General features: G+C 40.6%; 1 protein-coding gene across 1 annotated transcript in view; it reads left to right on the top strand.

The window, feature by feature from the left end:
- PDE6B (phosphodiesterase 6B) overlaps window positions 1–14,050 on the top strand; it is a 42,707-nt gene that overhangs the window by 12,578 nt on the left and 16,079 nt on the right. Inside the window, exons 11-18 of the mRNA XM_072991942.2 lie at window positions 247–312; window positions 740–886; window positions 3,192–3,299; window positions 4,979–5,088; window positions 6,413–6,500; window positions 8,258–8,358; window positions 11,221–11,328; window positions 13,115–13,178. Coding sequence (XP_072848043.2) covers window positions 247–312; window positions 740–886; window positions 3,192–3,299; window positions 4,979–5,088; window positions 6,413–6,500; window positions 8,258–8,358; window positions 11,221–11,328; window positions 13,115–13,178 — 792 coding nt within the window. The remainder of the gene's footprint in view (window positions 1–246; window positions 313–739; window positions 887–3,191; window positions 3,300–4,978; window positions 5,089–6,412; window positions 6,501–8,257; window positions 8,359–11,220; window positions 11,329–13,114; window positions 13,179–14,050) is intronic.

Genomic DNA, 14,050 nt, shown 5'->3' on the forward strand with positions numbered 1-14,050 from the left:
GGTAGAATCCCACCATTTCAACTGCGAATGGACTGAGAAGCATTCCAAGTTTGAATAGGGTTTGTGCTGACCTTGCTATTAGACAAACTAAGGCAGCACAGATCAGCAAACCCTCCCAAGTCATAGTTTTGTGTGTATTTAACAACAATAACAACACCATAATAATTTATTATACAGCATGAGTAGAAGGATGCCTTCTGGATTTTCTCCGTTGGTCATAACTATGCCGTGCCTTTGTTTCCACAGCCAACACGAGAAAAGCTTGGCAAAGAGGTGACTGAATGTAAGGAGGAAGAGTTGACAGCAGTTCTAGTGAGTGTCTTTATGCCTTATCATCATAGATCTTAACTTTACTTTGAAATATAACCAACCTAACCTGGGAAGCATTCCATTCTGCTCCACTTTGCCAGCAGAGTTACCATATAGCCAGAGAAAACTTGCAGCATGGATCCTTTCATAGACGTGTCATTTGCACGCATCTATGTGTGCCCAGGAGACTAGTTACAAACAGTCTTTTAATTCTTTAAGGATGACGGTGAAAGGCAAAATGAATATTATCTCCCAATCCTCCTCCCTAAATCGTAGTTTTGTTGTGAGACAATGATATTCTTTGTGCACACATTGAAAGGATCAGCATGGCAGCCACGTAACTCCCACTGTTGGGAATGTGAGAAGCACTTGTTGTTTCTATGGTAGAACTGATACCATATGAGTAAGTGATGCCATTGTTTCCCTTCAGAAAGAACAGCTTCCAGATCCTGAAGAATATGAAATCTATGACTTCCACTTTTCTGATATTGAATGGACTGAACTAGACCTTGTGAAATGTGGCATTCGAATGTACTATGAGCTTGGAGTAGTGAAGAAATTCCAAATCCCACAAGAGGTAAGTGGCAATCTTTATCTGCAGGCCAATCTCTATAGTCATCCGAAGTGAGAATGCACATGAGTGGTAAGCCGTTCAGTTCCACACTCACTTCATTTCATGTGATTATTTATGCCTTGGCTTTCTCACAAGGTGGCTAAAGTGGATCCAAGGCTGAAATTTGGATATCCCCTGTTTTGAGGGCAGATATATGTATTTTAAAGCTGATTCAAGCAGAGCAGCAACTGGTTCTGGCTTCGGGATAGCTCTGTGGAGTGCTATTTATCTGCCCCTACTAATAAAAATAACAAAATCGATTTGCCTCCTTGATCCAGAGCAACATTTCATATTTGAAGCAATAGGGTGTTTTTTTCCCCCTAAGCACCAAAGATACATTGAACTATGCGAAGAAGCTAAGTGCCTGAAATAGAAGGAAAATTGAAAACAACCCAATATCTAGGATCAATGGCAAAATCCATGCTGGATTCAGAGCCAGGTATTTATGTCATGGTGGGGTAGGTGTTTACTCACAGTTAATACCATACCAACTGCTGTAGAGGAGACATGTTCATGCAATTTTAGTCTTGTTTTCCTTATTTTGAAAATATGAGTGTGTCAGGAATAGGGTAATGTGTTTTTATAGCAGAGTGGTATAAGGAATGTGTAAAAGCCAGAACTGACTACACAAAAGCCTTTGACTGTGTGGACCCCAGCAAACTATGGCAAGTCCTTAAAGAAATGGGAGTGCCTGACCACCTTGTCTATCTCCTGAGGAACCTATATGTGGGACCGGAAGCAATGGTTAGAACTGGATATGGAACAACTGATTGGTTCAAAATTGGGAAAGGAGTATGACAAGGCTATATACAGTATTGCCCCCTGCTTAGTTAACTTATATGCAGAATACATCATGCAAAAGGCTGGACTGGATGAATCCCAAACTGGAATTAAGATTGCTGGAAGAAATATCAACTACCTCAGATATGCAGATGATACCAATCTGATGGCAGAAAGTGAGAAGGAATTAAAGAACCTCTTAATGAGGGTGAAAGAGGAGAGTGCAAAAAATGGTCTGAAGCTCAACATAAAAAAAAACTAAGATCATGGCCACTGGTCCCATCACCTCCTGGCAAATAGAAGGGAAAGATATGGAGGCAGTGGCAGATTTGACTTTCTTGGGCTCCATGATCATTACAGATGGTGACAGCAGCCACAAAATTAAAAGACACCTTCTTCTTGGGAGGAAAGTGATGACGAACCTAGACAGCATCTTAAAAAGCAGAGACATCACCTTGCTGACAAAGGTCCACATAGTCAAAACTATGTTTTTTCCAGTAGTGATATATGGAAGTGAGAGCTGGACCACAAAGAAGGCTGACCGCCGAAGAATTGATGCTTTTGAATTGTGGTGCTGGAGGAGATTCTTGAGAGTCCCCTGGACTGCAAAGAGAACAAACCTATCCATTCTGAAGGAAATCAACCCTGAGTGCTCCCTGGAAGGACAGATCCTGAAGCTTAGGCTCCAATACTTTGGCCATCTCATGAGAAGAGAAGACTCCCTGGAAAAGACCCTGATGTTGGGAAAGGCAAGAGGAAAAGCGGACAACGGAGGAGGAGATGGTTGGACAGTGTCATTGAATTTGACTCAACTCTGGGAGGCAACAGAAGTCAGGAGGGCCTGGCGTGTTCTGGTCCATGAGGTCACGAAGAGTCAGACACGACTTAACGACTAAACAACAACAGCTAAAGCCAGAAGGAAGCTTATCAACATATTTGATTGCCCAGTTTTTATCATTTATGCCACAACAACAGGCACAGTTGTCCTCATCAACAGTACCGTCACCATCAGCAGTATCACCATCATTAGTAGTAGCTTGCATTTAGAAGTCCTGCCCTTTGAGGGAATGAAGAATGGTCTCCTCTGGCAGCCATTTTTCAAGGCAGGACACAATTCCCTCTTGAGAGTTCCTGTCTTCCTGAGATTCAGAAGCAGCATGAGAATTGGCTTCTTGGAATCCTAAATAAAAACCTGTCCATCCTTTGATTCTCTTTGATAATTCTTGCCTATTTAACCGATACATTACCAGATGCTTCAGATCTTCAGTTAGCAGGTAGGGTACAAATATTCCAAGTACACTACAGGGAAAATGGAAAGACAAAAGGAAGGGGGAAGACAGCCTTCTACATTCTCTCCAAACAGGTGCCTTGGACACAAGAAGTAGAACCAGATCTTTAATTTCTGCAAGTTTCTTTCTTGATTTCATGCCACTTACCTGTTCTCACAAAGCAGTCCAAACTTGTGCTCACAAATGTTGTATTTTCACAGGTGCTGGTGAGATTCGTATATTCAGTCAGCAAGGGTTATAGAAGGATTACTTATCATAACTGGCGCCATGGCTTCAATGTTGCACAAACCATGTTCACGCTTCTTATGGTATGTTAATATGATATGTTTTCCTGACACCTTCTTTCCCAAGCCACAGTTTTGGTTGAATAGTGGTTGGATTAATGTGGGCTGAGCAATCTCAGCAGGGGTGAGAGCCATTTTTCAGCTTTGCCGGCAGCCCAAAATGTTACACTTTCAAGGTGCAGGGTTAAAGGGACTGATCTGGATTCTCTAAAAATTGTTTGTATTCCGTGATTATGTACCGTAAAGATTGCTACAATGTGGCTGAAAGATGGGCTGAAGTGGTTTTTTTAGGTGTTTTTTTTTTAAAAAAAACTGCAAAAGCCCATTGTGCCCTCTAGTGGCCAAATAAAATATATTTTAATTATTTTAAAAAATTGAGGGTATTGGGGTGGAAGCACCCTCTAACCATAGCAAAATTTTCCTTTATACCTATTACAGGGCGCAAAGGGATATTTTTTCACAATCTTTTTTCAAAAACATTTCAAAATATTTCTGGGCTGGGAGGACTGGAGCCCCCAGTGGTGCTGAGGTGCTACAAAAACAATGTCCCTGAAGGCTGCATGCATTACACGGGTCACAAATTGCAAACTCTTTTGTTTAAAGCAACTGCCATTTCCTTCCCAACTCTCATGCTTTCATACAACTATGTTATATCCTTAATTAACAAGCTGAATATTTGAAAGAATAAATCTTTCTAGGTTTTTGTTTGCTTTTTGTTTTTTTGCAAAAAGATGCAGTTATTTATAACAGCTAAGTTTTTGTGTCTCCACTATCAAAGTCCTTAGGATCTTCTCATTTTCCCACTGATTAGCAAAACTTTGATGGCCACTTGATATAATTTGCAAGAAACTGGGGGCATGTTGAATGAAATAATAATAGTTTTCCTGACTATGCTATTTCAGAATGCAGTACTGTATTGTATATCTGAGTGCTCCTTTATGAAAAATCATTACAAAGACAGAAAAGAAGCATGTTAAGAATGATGATGATGATAATGATGATCATCATCAAACTGAAGAGCTGAAAGGGACCCTATGGATCACTGAGTTTAGCTCCTGTCTATGAGGCCCTGTGGGGAATCAAACTCTCCACCTCTGGCTCCATAGACCTAAACCATTACATGGGCCAGAATCCTTTTACATGACAATCTAGTTTTCTATACAACATGTTTTTTTTTTAAATGATGCATTTATTTTGGCTTTTTCACTGCAAAATGCTGTTGGCCATCCTTTTCACTGCATTTGTTCATTCGTTTAGTCGTTTAGTCATGTCCAGCTCTTCGTGAACCCATGGACCAGAGCACGCCAGGCCCTCCTATCTTCCACTGCTTCCCGTAGTTGTGTTAATTTCATGTTGGTTGCTTCGCAGACACTGTCCAGCCATCTCATCCTCTGTTGTCCCCTTCTCCTCTTGCCGTCACACTTCCCTAACATCAAGGTCTTTTCCAAGCATTATTTAACACTAATTGCAATATACTCTGGTATGTGAGTAGTGTTAAGAACCAAAGTTTTTAGGATGAATAGAAAAATGTCCCTGGTACAAAGTTTTATTTATTATTTATTTATTTATTTAATTTATATGCCGCCCACACTACCCAAAGGTCTCTTGTTCTTGGTTTTTTTTTTAACTAAATGTCATTAAGATCGTTGTTTGAAATTTCTGTTAAGAATGAGCATCAAAATGTGTGGTCCTTCCCCTTGTAGACAGGCAATCTGAAACAGTACTACACTGATCTTGAAGCACTTGCTATGGTTACTGCAGCTTTATGTCACGATATTGACCATCGAGGAACAAACAATCTTTATCAGATGAAGTAGGTACTTCTGCATATAACTGATTACACTATTTCTTCTGTATGGTACAGTGAGGTAGAGCAGTGGTTCTTAACCTTCGGTTACTCAGGTGTTTTTGAACTGCAACTCCCAGAAACCCCAGCCAGCACAGCTGGTGGTGAAGGCTTCTGGGAGTTGCAGTCCAAAAACACCTGAGTAACCCAAGGTTAAGAACCACTGAGGTAAAGCAAAGCTCAAGCCAGATTCTATGGATGATCACTGACGTTTGAAACAATGTCCTTCCATTTAGGATACACTGGTTTACCCTCGTTCAGACAACCATTGTGCTTCCTTGTTCGGTTCAGTTTTTTCAGTTCCTTCCCTGTTAGGCTTGCAGTTGTTCCAACTAAAAAACCTGGAAAAATAGCCTACAATGCACTGAAAAGTAATAAACTAACTGTTTTACCTCTTAATTGTCTCCAATGGTAGCAGTTGTTTTGGTAGCAGTTGTTTTCAGTGCCTAAAGGAGAAAATGGAAAAGACCTGTCTCTGTCGGAAATTTAATCTCAACAAAACTACACAATGCGCTGCCCTTTAATTGGATCAGTAAAAAATGCAGTGAAGCCTTTACCCAGCCTGCTTGTAGGGGTGTCCTTCTTTCTCTTGTGCTAGCATTTAATTTGAGGGAGTATTTAATATATGCAGTTCGTCTACCATACAATTCCAGAAGAACTGAACCACGTGTAATGTGTGCCCATAAGAATTCATTTCAAAGCCTCACTTCTCTTTAATCGAAAAAGCCTAAATTATGAGATTTTCCTCACCACAGCTTCCTTCAAACTTCTTAAAACTGATTTTAAGCTAGTAATATCACCACATAAATTCCATAGATTAGCCAATCCTTATCTGACTAATTGTATGTGTAAAGCACTTAAGGCACATAGGCAGTGCTTTACAATAATGTGTACACTAGTAACATGTAAGTTTTAAAAGTGCTTTTGTATTTCGTATATTTGTATGAATTCTTTGGTGTCTGCAGTTTTAAGAATGATTTTATTGTTGTTTTATTTCTGTACTTTGGGGGGGATAGTATTGCTTCTCCTTGTAAACTACTGTAGAATGAATGATGTGGCATAATATTAAAATATATTTAAGATCTCTGTCACTGTTAAAGGATGTAAATATTGTGTACATAGTTTTCAGTATGTAGAAAGAAACAGAGTTTTCAGGGTTGCAAAAAAAGGGGGGAATAGTTTATTTTTCTTGGAGAATTTAAGCTTTGATTATGCACTTGCAAAATTACTTCCTTTTTAAAATTGCCAGTGGTCTAATTATTCCCTATTTTGTTCTAAACTCTGCTAATAGATCTCAGAATCCCCTGGCAAAACTTCATGGCTCATCAATTCTAGAGAGACACCATCTGGAATTTGGCAAGTTTTTGCTCTCAGAAGAGGTTTGTGGTCTTGACTTGTACCATTCCAGATAATTTTGTTTACAGTTAGTTGGTTTGTTTTAATAATAATAGCAATAATCTTAGAACTACAGAGCTGGAAGAGACCCTATGGATCATCAAGTCCAATTCCTGTCAAGGCTACACTGTGAGGAATTCAGCTCCCATATACAGCACTTCCATTAAAGTCTATGCATTAGGAAGAATGTAATGCCATGAATTTCGAGGATAAATAATCAAAGTTAAGCACTGTTCTTATTGTTTTCAGATAAGAAACTTAACAATGGGCTCTACTGCATTATGTTCCCAGAGGAAATTAAACAAGCACAAAACTTTTCAAAAGAGCAGTTTGCCAGAACAATAGTTACTTTAATCACTTTTGAAAGCTGGCAGGCAAGAAGAACAGGGACTTCTCAGCAGTGCCTCCATTTAACTAACAGAGAACAACATGCTTCAGCTTGAATTCAGTCCAGATGGATAGGTGGGTGGGTGGATCAGTTGAGTTCTCAGATGTCCTTGGACTACAACCCCCAGAAATCCTGGCCAGCACAGCTAGTGGTGAAGGTTTCTGGGAGTTTTAGTCCAAGAACCAAGGCAAAACACAGGTCCTTTGGGTGGGTGTCCTAGACATCAGGGGTCTGGGAAACTCCCTTTCCTTTGCGGGGGTGACTCTTACCACCAAGAGTGAGGTTCGCAGTTTGGGTATACATTTATTTAAGTTTCTGCTGTAAAGTTTTAAAATTACATTGTTGTTTTTACTGTAAGCCGCCTAGAGTGGTCTAATATGATCAGATAGGCGGGATAGAAATAAAATAAATAAATAAATAAATAAATAAATAAATAAATAAATAAATAAATAAATAAATCTGGACCCAGTACTCACCATGGAAACCCAGGTGTCTTCAGTGGTCCTTTCCACACATTTCCACCTTCAGCGGATTGCCCAGCTGTGTCCCTATCTTGATTTGGGGGCGCTCACCAATTAGGTCCATGCACTTGTAGTCTCAGGTTTAGACTACTGTAATGTACTCTACATGGGGCTGCCTTTGAGACTGTTGCGGAAACTTCAGATGGTACAAAATCCAGTGGTCAGACTTCTTACAGAGGTGAAAAGGTACCAACATATTTCCCCCACGCTTGACACCTTGCATTGGCTGCCCATTCGTTTCTGTGTTGGTTTCAAAGTTCTTACGATGACATATAAAGCCCTAAACAATTTAGGACCTCGATATCTGGCAGAGCACCTTCTCCCACCCAGTTCTGCCAGAGTCACTTGTTCCAGCCAGACCGGGCGGCTGAGGGGCCTGATGCCGAGGGAGATCCGGAGGGAAAGAACGAGGAACAGGGCCTTCTCGGCAGTGGCCCCTCGCCTTTGGAACAACTTGCCAGTGGTGATGCACCTGGCTCCCTCTCTGGGCGTTTTCAGGAATAAACTCAAAACCTGGCTATTTGGACAGGCTTTCCCTCCTGCCTTATCTTAATTTCTTATAGTTTCGCCACCCTGGATGAATAATATAATATATGTTTTTGGTTTTATTGTTTTTAAATTTGTAAACCACCCAGAGTAAACCTTTGGTCTAGATGGGTGGGATAGAAATCCAATAAATAAAATAAATAAACTTCTGGGGACCCAAGGTTGGAAACCACTGTAATACAAGACTCTGGGGCAAAGTGTTCAGGAAAAAAGTGGAGCTATCAAGATTATGTATGACTAATATATATTACTTTTCACTTTGATTTATGGTATTTGCTCCTTTTAGTCCCTGAATATTTATCAGAATCTCAACAGAAGGCAGTTTGAACATGTGATTCACTTGATGGATATTGCCATTATAGCTACCGACCTAGCATTGTACTTTAAGTAAGTTATTCATACGTTTGCTATACAAATTCAAAATGCTGATGTATTTCTTTAGCCATTCTTATGCTCTCCTAAGCAAGAGAAGGCAAGCAAATAGGGTGGAGGGGGGGTAGTGTTCTTGGCATTAGTCCTGCCATTTTACCTCAAGGGCACCAAGTCTGCTCAGGAAATATGCTACTTCTAGTGACCTTTTGAAACAATTATCTGCTTGGTATCTGGGCAGACAAAATGCATACAAGGGGGAAATGTTGTTGTCTGTAGGACTCTTTCAGAGGTGAACAAGCAGAGTCATACATTTCCTAATTAGTCACTGCAATGATACAGGTTAAATCCTACATTGAACTAGGAGGATGGAAGCCTTTAAAATGTCCCTCGGTGCACTCCATGGATGCAAGTTGTCTGGGGGAAAATATTCCGCTGATTAAATCTCAGAGACCATAGGCGTCACTTGACATTCAAGCAAGGGTTCATTGGACAGTGGGAACAGCTCCCTACAGGCCACTGTTTCCACAAAGAAGGACAGTCTGAAGAAGACTCAGGGCCTGTCCACATAGGCATATAGATCAACGTATAGACTGCTGTTGGTATGGTTTGGTTCAAGCCAAATGACGACCTCCACACATGTTTCTACTTAGTCCTACCCATCCTTCCCCTTTACGAGCTGCCACACATTTTTCTGGCACAGCAGTAGGGCTTGTGTTCTTTTTAATATGATTCAGCGCAATCCTAATTAGCTTGTGTAGCCCATGTGGACAGGTAGCTTGTACCCAAATGGAGCTGTGGGCAGCGTTACCTTGAAGTAACAACCTTGTGATATCATGAGTGGGTTGCGACATTAAAATGGAGGATGGAGAAACCCCCTCCTCTATTTTCATCTAGTTTTTAATAATATTTCCCTAACTGGCACAGTGCAATTCTAAAACTATACTAGGCTGATGCATTGCTCTTTTGATATGTCATTTACTTTAATTAACAACAACAACACAAAAGGAAAGCCACTCCAGCTGTCTGAATGATGACCATGAGAAAAGGTGGGGAATGGGGCTATGTCAATTCAATAGGTTACACCCCCCCACAGGCAGCACACCCCCAGCAAAGCCCCAATTTGTGGAGAAAGAGACAAGGGAAAGAGGGGTCTCCCCCAACATTTCCCCCTTGCGCTGGCATTGCGTCTTCTTCCTTACTCATGAGTAAACCAGGCAAACTTACTTGTCCATAAACCAGGGATTGAAAGACTTGTGAGGACCCATCTCACAGGAGAATGAACATCTCCAGTGTGAATTGAAGGATTGCTCAAATGAGAGAGCAAATATCACACTAAAGATAAGAAACTTTTTAGTGCAAACCTGATTGCTCAAAATTCCCCTGTCTGGATAGGTCCACAGTCTGCTCTTTGTCTTTATTTGCACCTACCCCGCCTTTCTTATAAAAGGAAAGGCAGGATAAGTGCAAATAAATACAAAGGCAACTGAAAGGATCCCCAGTCATGTGGGAGACTCCACATGCAGAAGAAGCCTTCTCCTTCAGGCAGTCCCTCTCTTAGTAGAGAGAAAGCAACAAGCATGGAGTCATGGTTAGAACCCTCTTGCTGTTCATGCTTTTGAATCAACTCCTTTTGAATGCAGGCAAAGACTCATAAAGGCTGACTCAAAACATGTGGGTACCCAATGCAGCAAAATAAGCAAGCAAACAAACAAACTAAAACCACAGTCAAGGAGTTATTATAAATCAGCAACTTGCTGCCTTTTAAAAGCAGTTCTCAAATTCTACTGCCTCAAAATCAAAGGAGACAAGCAAATAACCCTGCACCATATATTTGGTACCACTTAACCACCAGGACTCTGTCTTAAGGAGCACTTGGATTCCATGAGATGCAAGAGAACCCTGGCAGAAATCTTCGGCAGGAGATTCTAAGCATTTCACCAATCTCAAAGCATAGGCTTCTATAGGATGAAGCCATGGCTACACTCCATGAATGCATAATGTCTAGCTTTCAGAGGCTTCTTACTCACAAGGAAACATGCATGCCCCGCCCATCAATGTAGTTCAATCTCATGTAGGGGTAAAGGTCAGTCAATCCCCTATTACAGTGGTCCCCAACCTTGGGCCTCCAGATGTTCTTGGACTTCAGCTCCCAGAAATCCTGGCTGGCAGATGTGGTGGTGAAGGCTTCTGGGAGTGACAGTCCAAGATCATCTGGAGGCCCAAGGTTGGGGACCACTGCCCTGTGAGACAAAGGAAATGCTGTTGTGTTGTGGTTGTTGGACTACAATTTCCAGAAGAGCAATAGCACTGGCTGGCATATAATGGGAGTTGTAGTCCAAAAAAGTAATGTTTCCCATTTCCCCCAAAAACACATAGCAGCTTTTTTTAAAATGAAGAGAAAGAAAATTTAATTTATCCCAATATCCTTTAAAAAATCTTCTCAGGAGGTGGAGGTGGCTGCCTGAATTTCATTTTTAAAATACTTGCTAGAAGAGGAAGTTTAACCCTCTCCTCACAGTTGGATCCATTTTGGATTGGAAGTTTATATCATCTAGTCTGACTTTTGTTTTGTCTGACAGAAGAGTCAATCCTGAGGAAAATTAAACCTCTCTTTAATACAGTGAATGCAGTTTATGAGGTCCCCCCCCCCCGCTTTTTCTGAGTCTATTCCCAAAGGAAAAGAGAGAAAATGAAATAGCTTATCTCTTCCTCTTCTAGAAAGAACCTGCTTTGGGGGTTGGTTGGGTGTGAAATGGAAGGGTTTTTCATCTTAATCTTGAGTGGCTGAATGAATGTGAAACTGAAGTCATAGAAATGGGTTTGAACTTTTTTCCTTTGCTGTCTATCATTTCCTCAACACCACCTCTTTTTCTGAAGAAAGAGAACTATGTTTCAGAAAATTGTTGATGAATCCAAAACCTATGACACCCCCAGAGAGTGGGTGGAATATTTATCTCTGGATGCAACACGAAAAGAGATAATAATGTAAGTCAATTTTTCCCCAAAACCCCCCCCCCCATTTATCCTGAATGAAGTGCATATGGTTGACAAGCAAAAATTGTACTGTATACCCTTCTTGCATGAAGCAATTGTACCAAGACAAGCAATTCAGTAATGTTCTGGGCAGCTAGACAGAGTCCTAGAGTTACCACATGTTTCATATTAAAGCACACTCTGTAGCAAAAGGGACCTTTCTGCTTTAATAGACCCAGAAGAGATCATGTTCAAAGGAAAAATTGCACACAAACACTAGTAATATATAGTAATTCCAGTGAATACCTTGGTTAGACTCAAGTCTTGAGGAGAGAAAGCAGCACTTTATAACCATTTAGCTAATGTTCTAGTTAAATGACAAAGTGGCATGTCCTCTGTAGTCCATCTTATATATTTAAGTATAAGCATGAAAGCTTACATGGCTACTAAATCTTTTCTAAGAACGATAAACCCAGGATTAAGAAGACCTGCACACAAGGGCAAAAGAGACAACCATATTATCTGATTACACGATGGAGCACGAGATCCAGTTCTGACTAAATAAAATTTTATTCAGTTGAATTCTAACCAGACAAAATTTCATTTAATTCAGAGTAAAATAAGCCACCTGATTCAGAACTCTGGCATGCAGCCACACGACTGACTGTGCTGCTGTTTCCAATTATATCCAAGATATTCACCTTAACTCCCTCATATTCCCACTGTTTTCCCCAAACAGCTAGCATGGCAAAATTCCTTGTTATTTCTCAAATTGTTTCTATTTTGGCAAATCTGTCCTTGGAAATTTTAATTAGGGTGTGGCTACAGAGCGGGGGGGGGGAATGCAAATAGATTCTCTGTGAAGTCACACTCAGAAACTCAGGTTTCTCCGGGTTAATTCACTTCAGCCAATCACATAGGAGTCAGCACCAAGAAAGGAGGAAATCAATCTTGTTTGCAGCTTGTTAATCATTTTAATCTTTTTTCCCCCTGCTAATTGGCCAAAGACAGGGGAAGGAGAGAGGCAGAAAAGCAAGGAATCAGCAGAAAGACAGGAGGAATTTTTTAAAACTTTAGTCTTGTTTCCCGCTTGTTAAGAAAAAGAAAACCCAGAGCTACTTGGCAAAGAGTGAGGAGGAAGTTTTAAGGTCACTCTGTTATGACCATCAAGGCTTATGGGGGGCACAGTTTATAGAGAAGAGCTACCTCAAAACTCCCTCCTCTCTCTCTGCCAAGCCCTCATTCTTTCCCCCCCTCTGTGCTTACCTAGTAGCATCAAATTTGCAAGCGAAAGACAGACAGACAGACAGACCAGAGCAGACCCAGGCATCAGATGTGGCTAGGAGAGGATTCAAACAGTAGCATTTCCCACTGACCTGCCTCTCTCACTGCTGCTGTAGTGAGCTGGAAAGGTTCAGATACAGTAGCTGTAAAACCTTCCTCTTCATTTCAAGCAATCACACTGCCTAAACTGATGCAAATGCATTCAGTTCCAAAAAAGTGAAGATCCAGTGGCAGAGGGGAAAAAAATTAGATTAGAGGAGTAAAACCTCTGAGTTTATTCACATCAATTTTTATATCATAAAATCAATGGGAAATAATGTGAATCAGACTGTCCCAGCCCTGGAACATTTCCCGCATGACTTGTCAATGTCGTCTCACTTCTAGTTTGAAAAACAGCAGTTAGTTTGGTGGCTGGGGCTGGGTAAATGATACCTCTTTAAAGAATTTTAAGACACAATTCTCGAAACAAACTCCGATTCGCTTTTTATTTCTATTATTTTCCCTTTTACTACAGGGCTATGATGATGACTGCCTGTGACTTATCTGCTATCACAAAACCCTGGGAAGTGCAGAGTAAGGTCAGGTGACTGACAAATACTTTCCATTCTTTAATAATTAACAGTAAAATGCATAATTCTATTGGCTCCACAGATATATAATGGTGCTTTACCAAAAAAACAGAAGTCTGCCCTAACTAGCTTATTATCTAAACTAGCGGTTCCCAACTTTGGGTCCCCAAATGTTCCTAGACTACAGCTCCCAGAAGCCCTCTCACTACTACCTGTGCTGGCCAGGATTTCTGGGAGTTGTAATTCAAGAACATCTGGGGACCCAAGGTTGGGAAACCACTGATCTAAGAACTGGGAAGCAACCATTGGCTGAAATCCTGTTCACACAGCTACATCACATAAGTCTGATGATGTCATAAGCCATGGTGATTTATGGGAAATAAAAAAAAATTCCAGCCTCTCTTCAAAGGTCCTAAGGCTCCCATGGAATTTCCTTTATTGTAGGGAAGCCGTTGGAAGTACAGTAACAGGATGAGAATGGGGAGTCTTTAATTTCCAAAAAGCATTTTTTTTCATAATGAAGGGGATTGTACAGAAACCTGAGGATCTTCAGATTCTGGGGATGTGCAAAAACTTTTATTTCTGATAAATCTCAGTGGCTGATGGCATAATGTTACTCAGTGTGAGTTATGGAGCAGGATTTCAGCCATTGTGTTGTTTTGCTTTTACCTCAGCTTGGTTCTAGTTATCGCACTCACCTTGTCTTGGACAGATCTTACATATATTAGTTTTTACTATCATATAACATATAGAAGAAAGGCAGACTGTAACATTTTATTTGCCTATATGTTCAGCATAACAAGCATTAAAAAGTATTGAGAGCAATTCTACCTAGTTTTTCTAGTAGCAAAACACGCATAAGAAGATTTTTGCCATGAATC

Source organism: Pogona vitticeps, chromosome 2 (assembly GCF_051106095.1).
Source record: "Pogona vitticeps strain Pit_001003342236 chromosome 2, PviZW2.1, whole genome shotgun sequence".
NCBI lineage: Eukaryota > Metazoa > Chordata > Lepidosauria > Squamata > Agamidae > Pogona > Pogona vitticeps.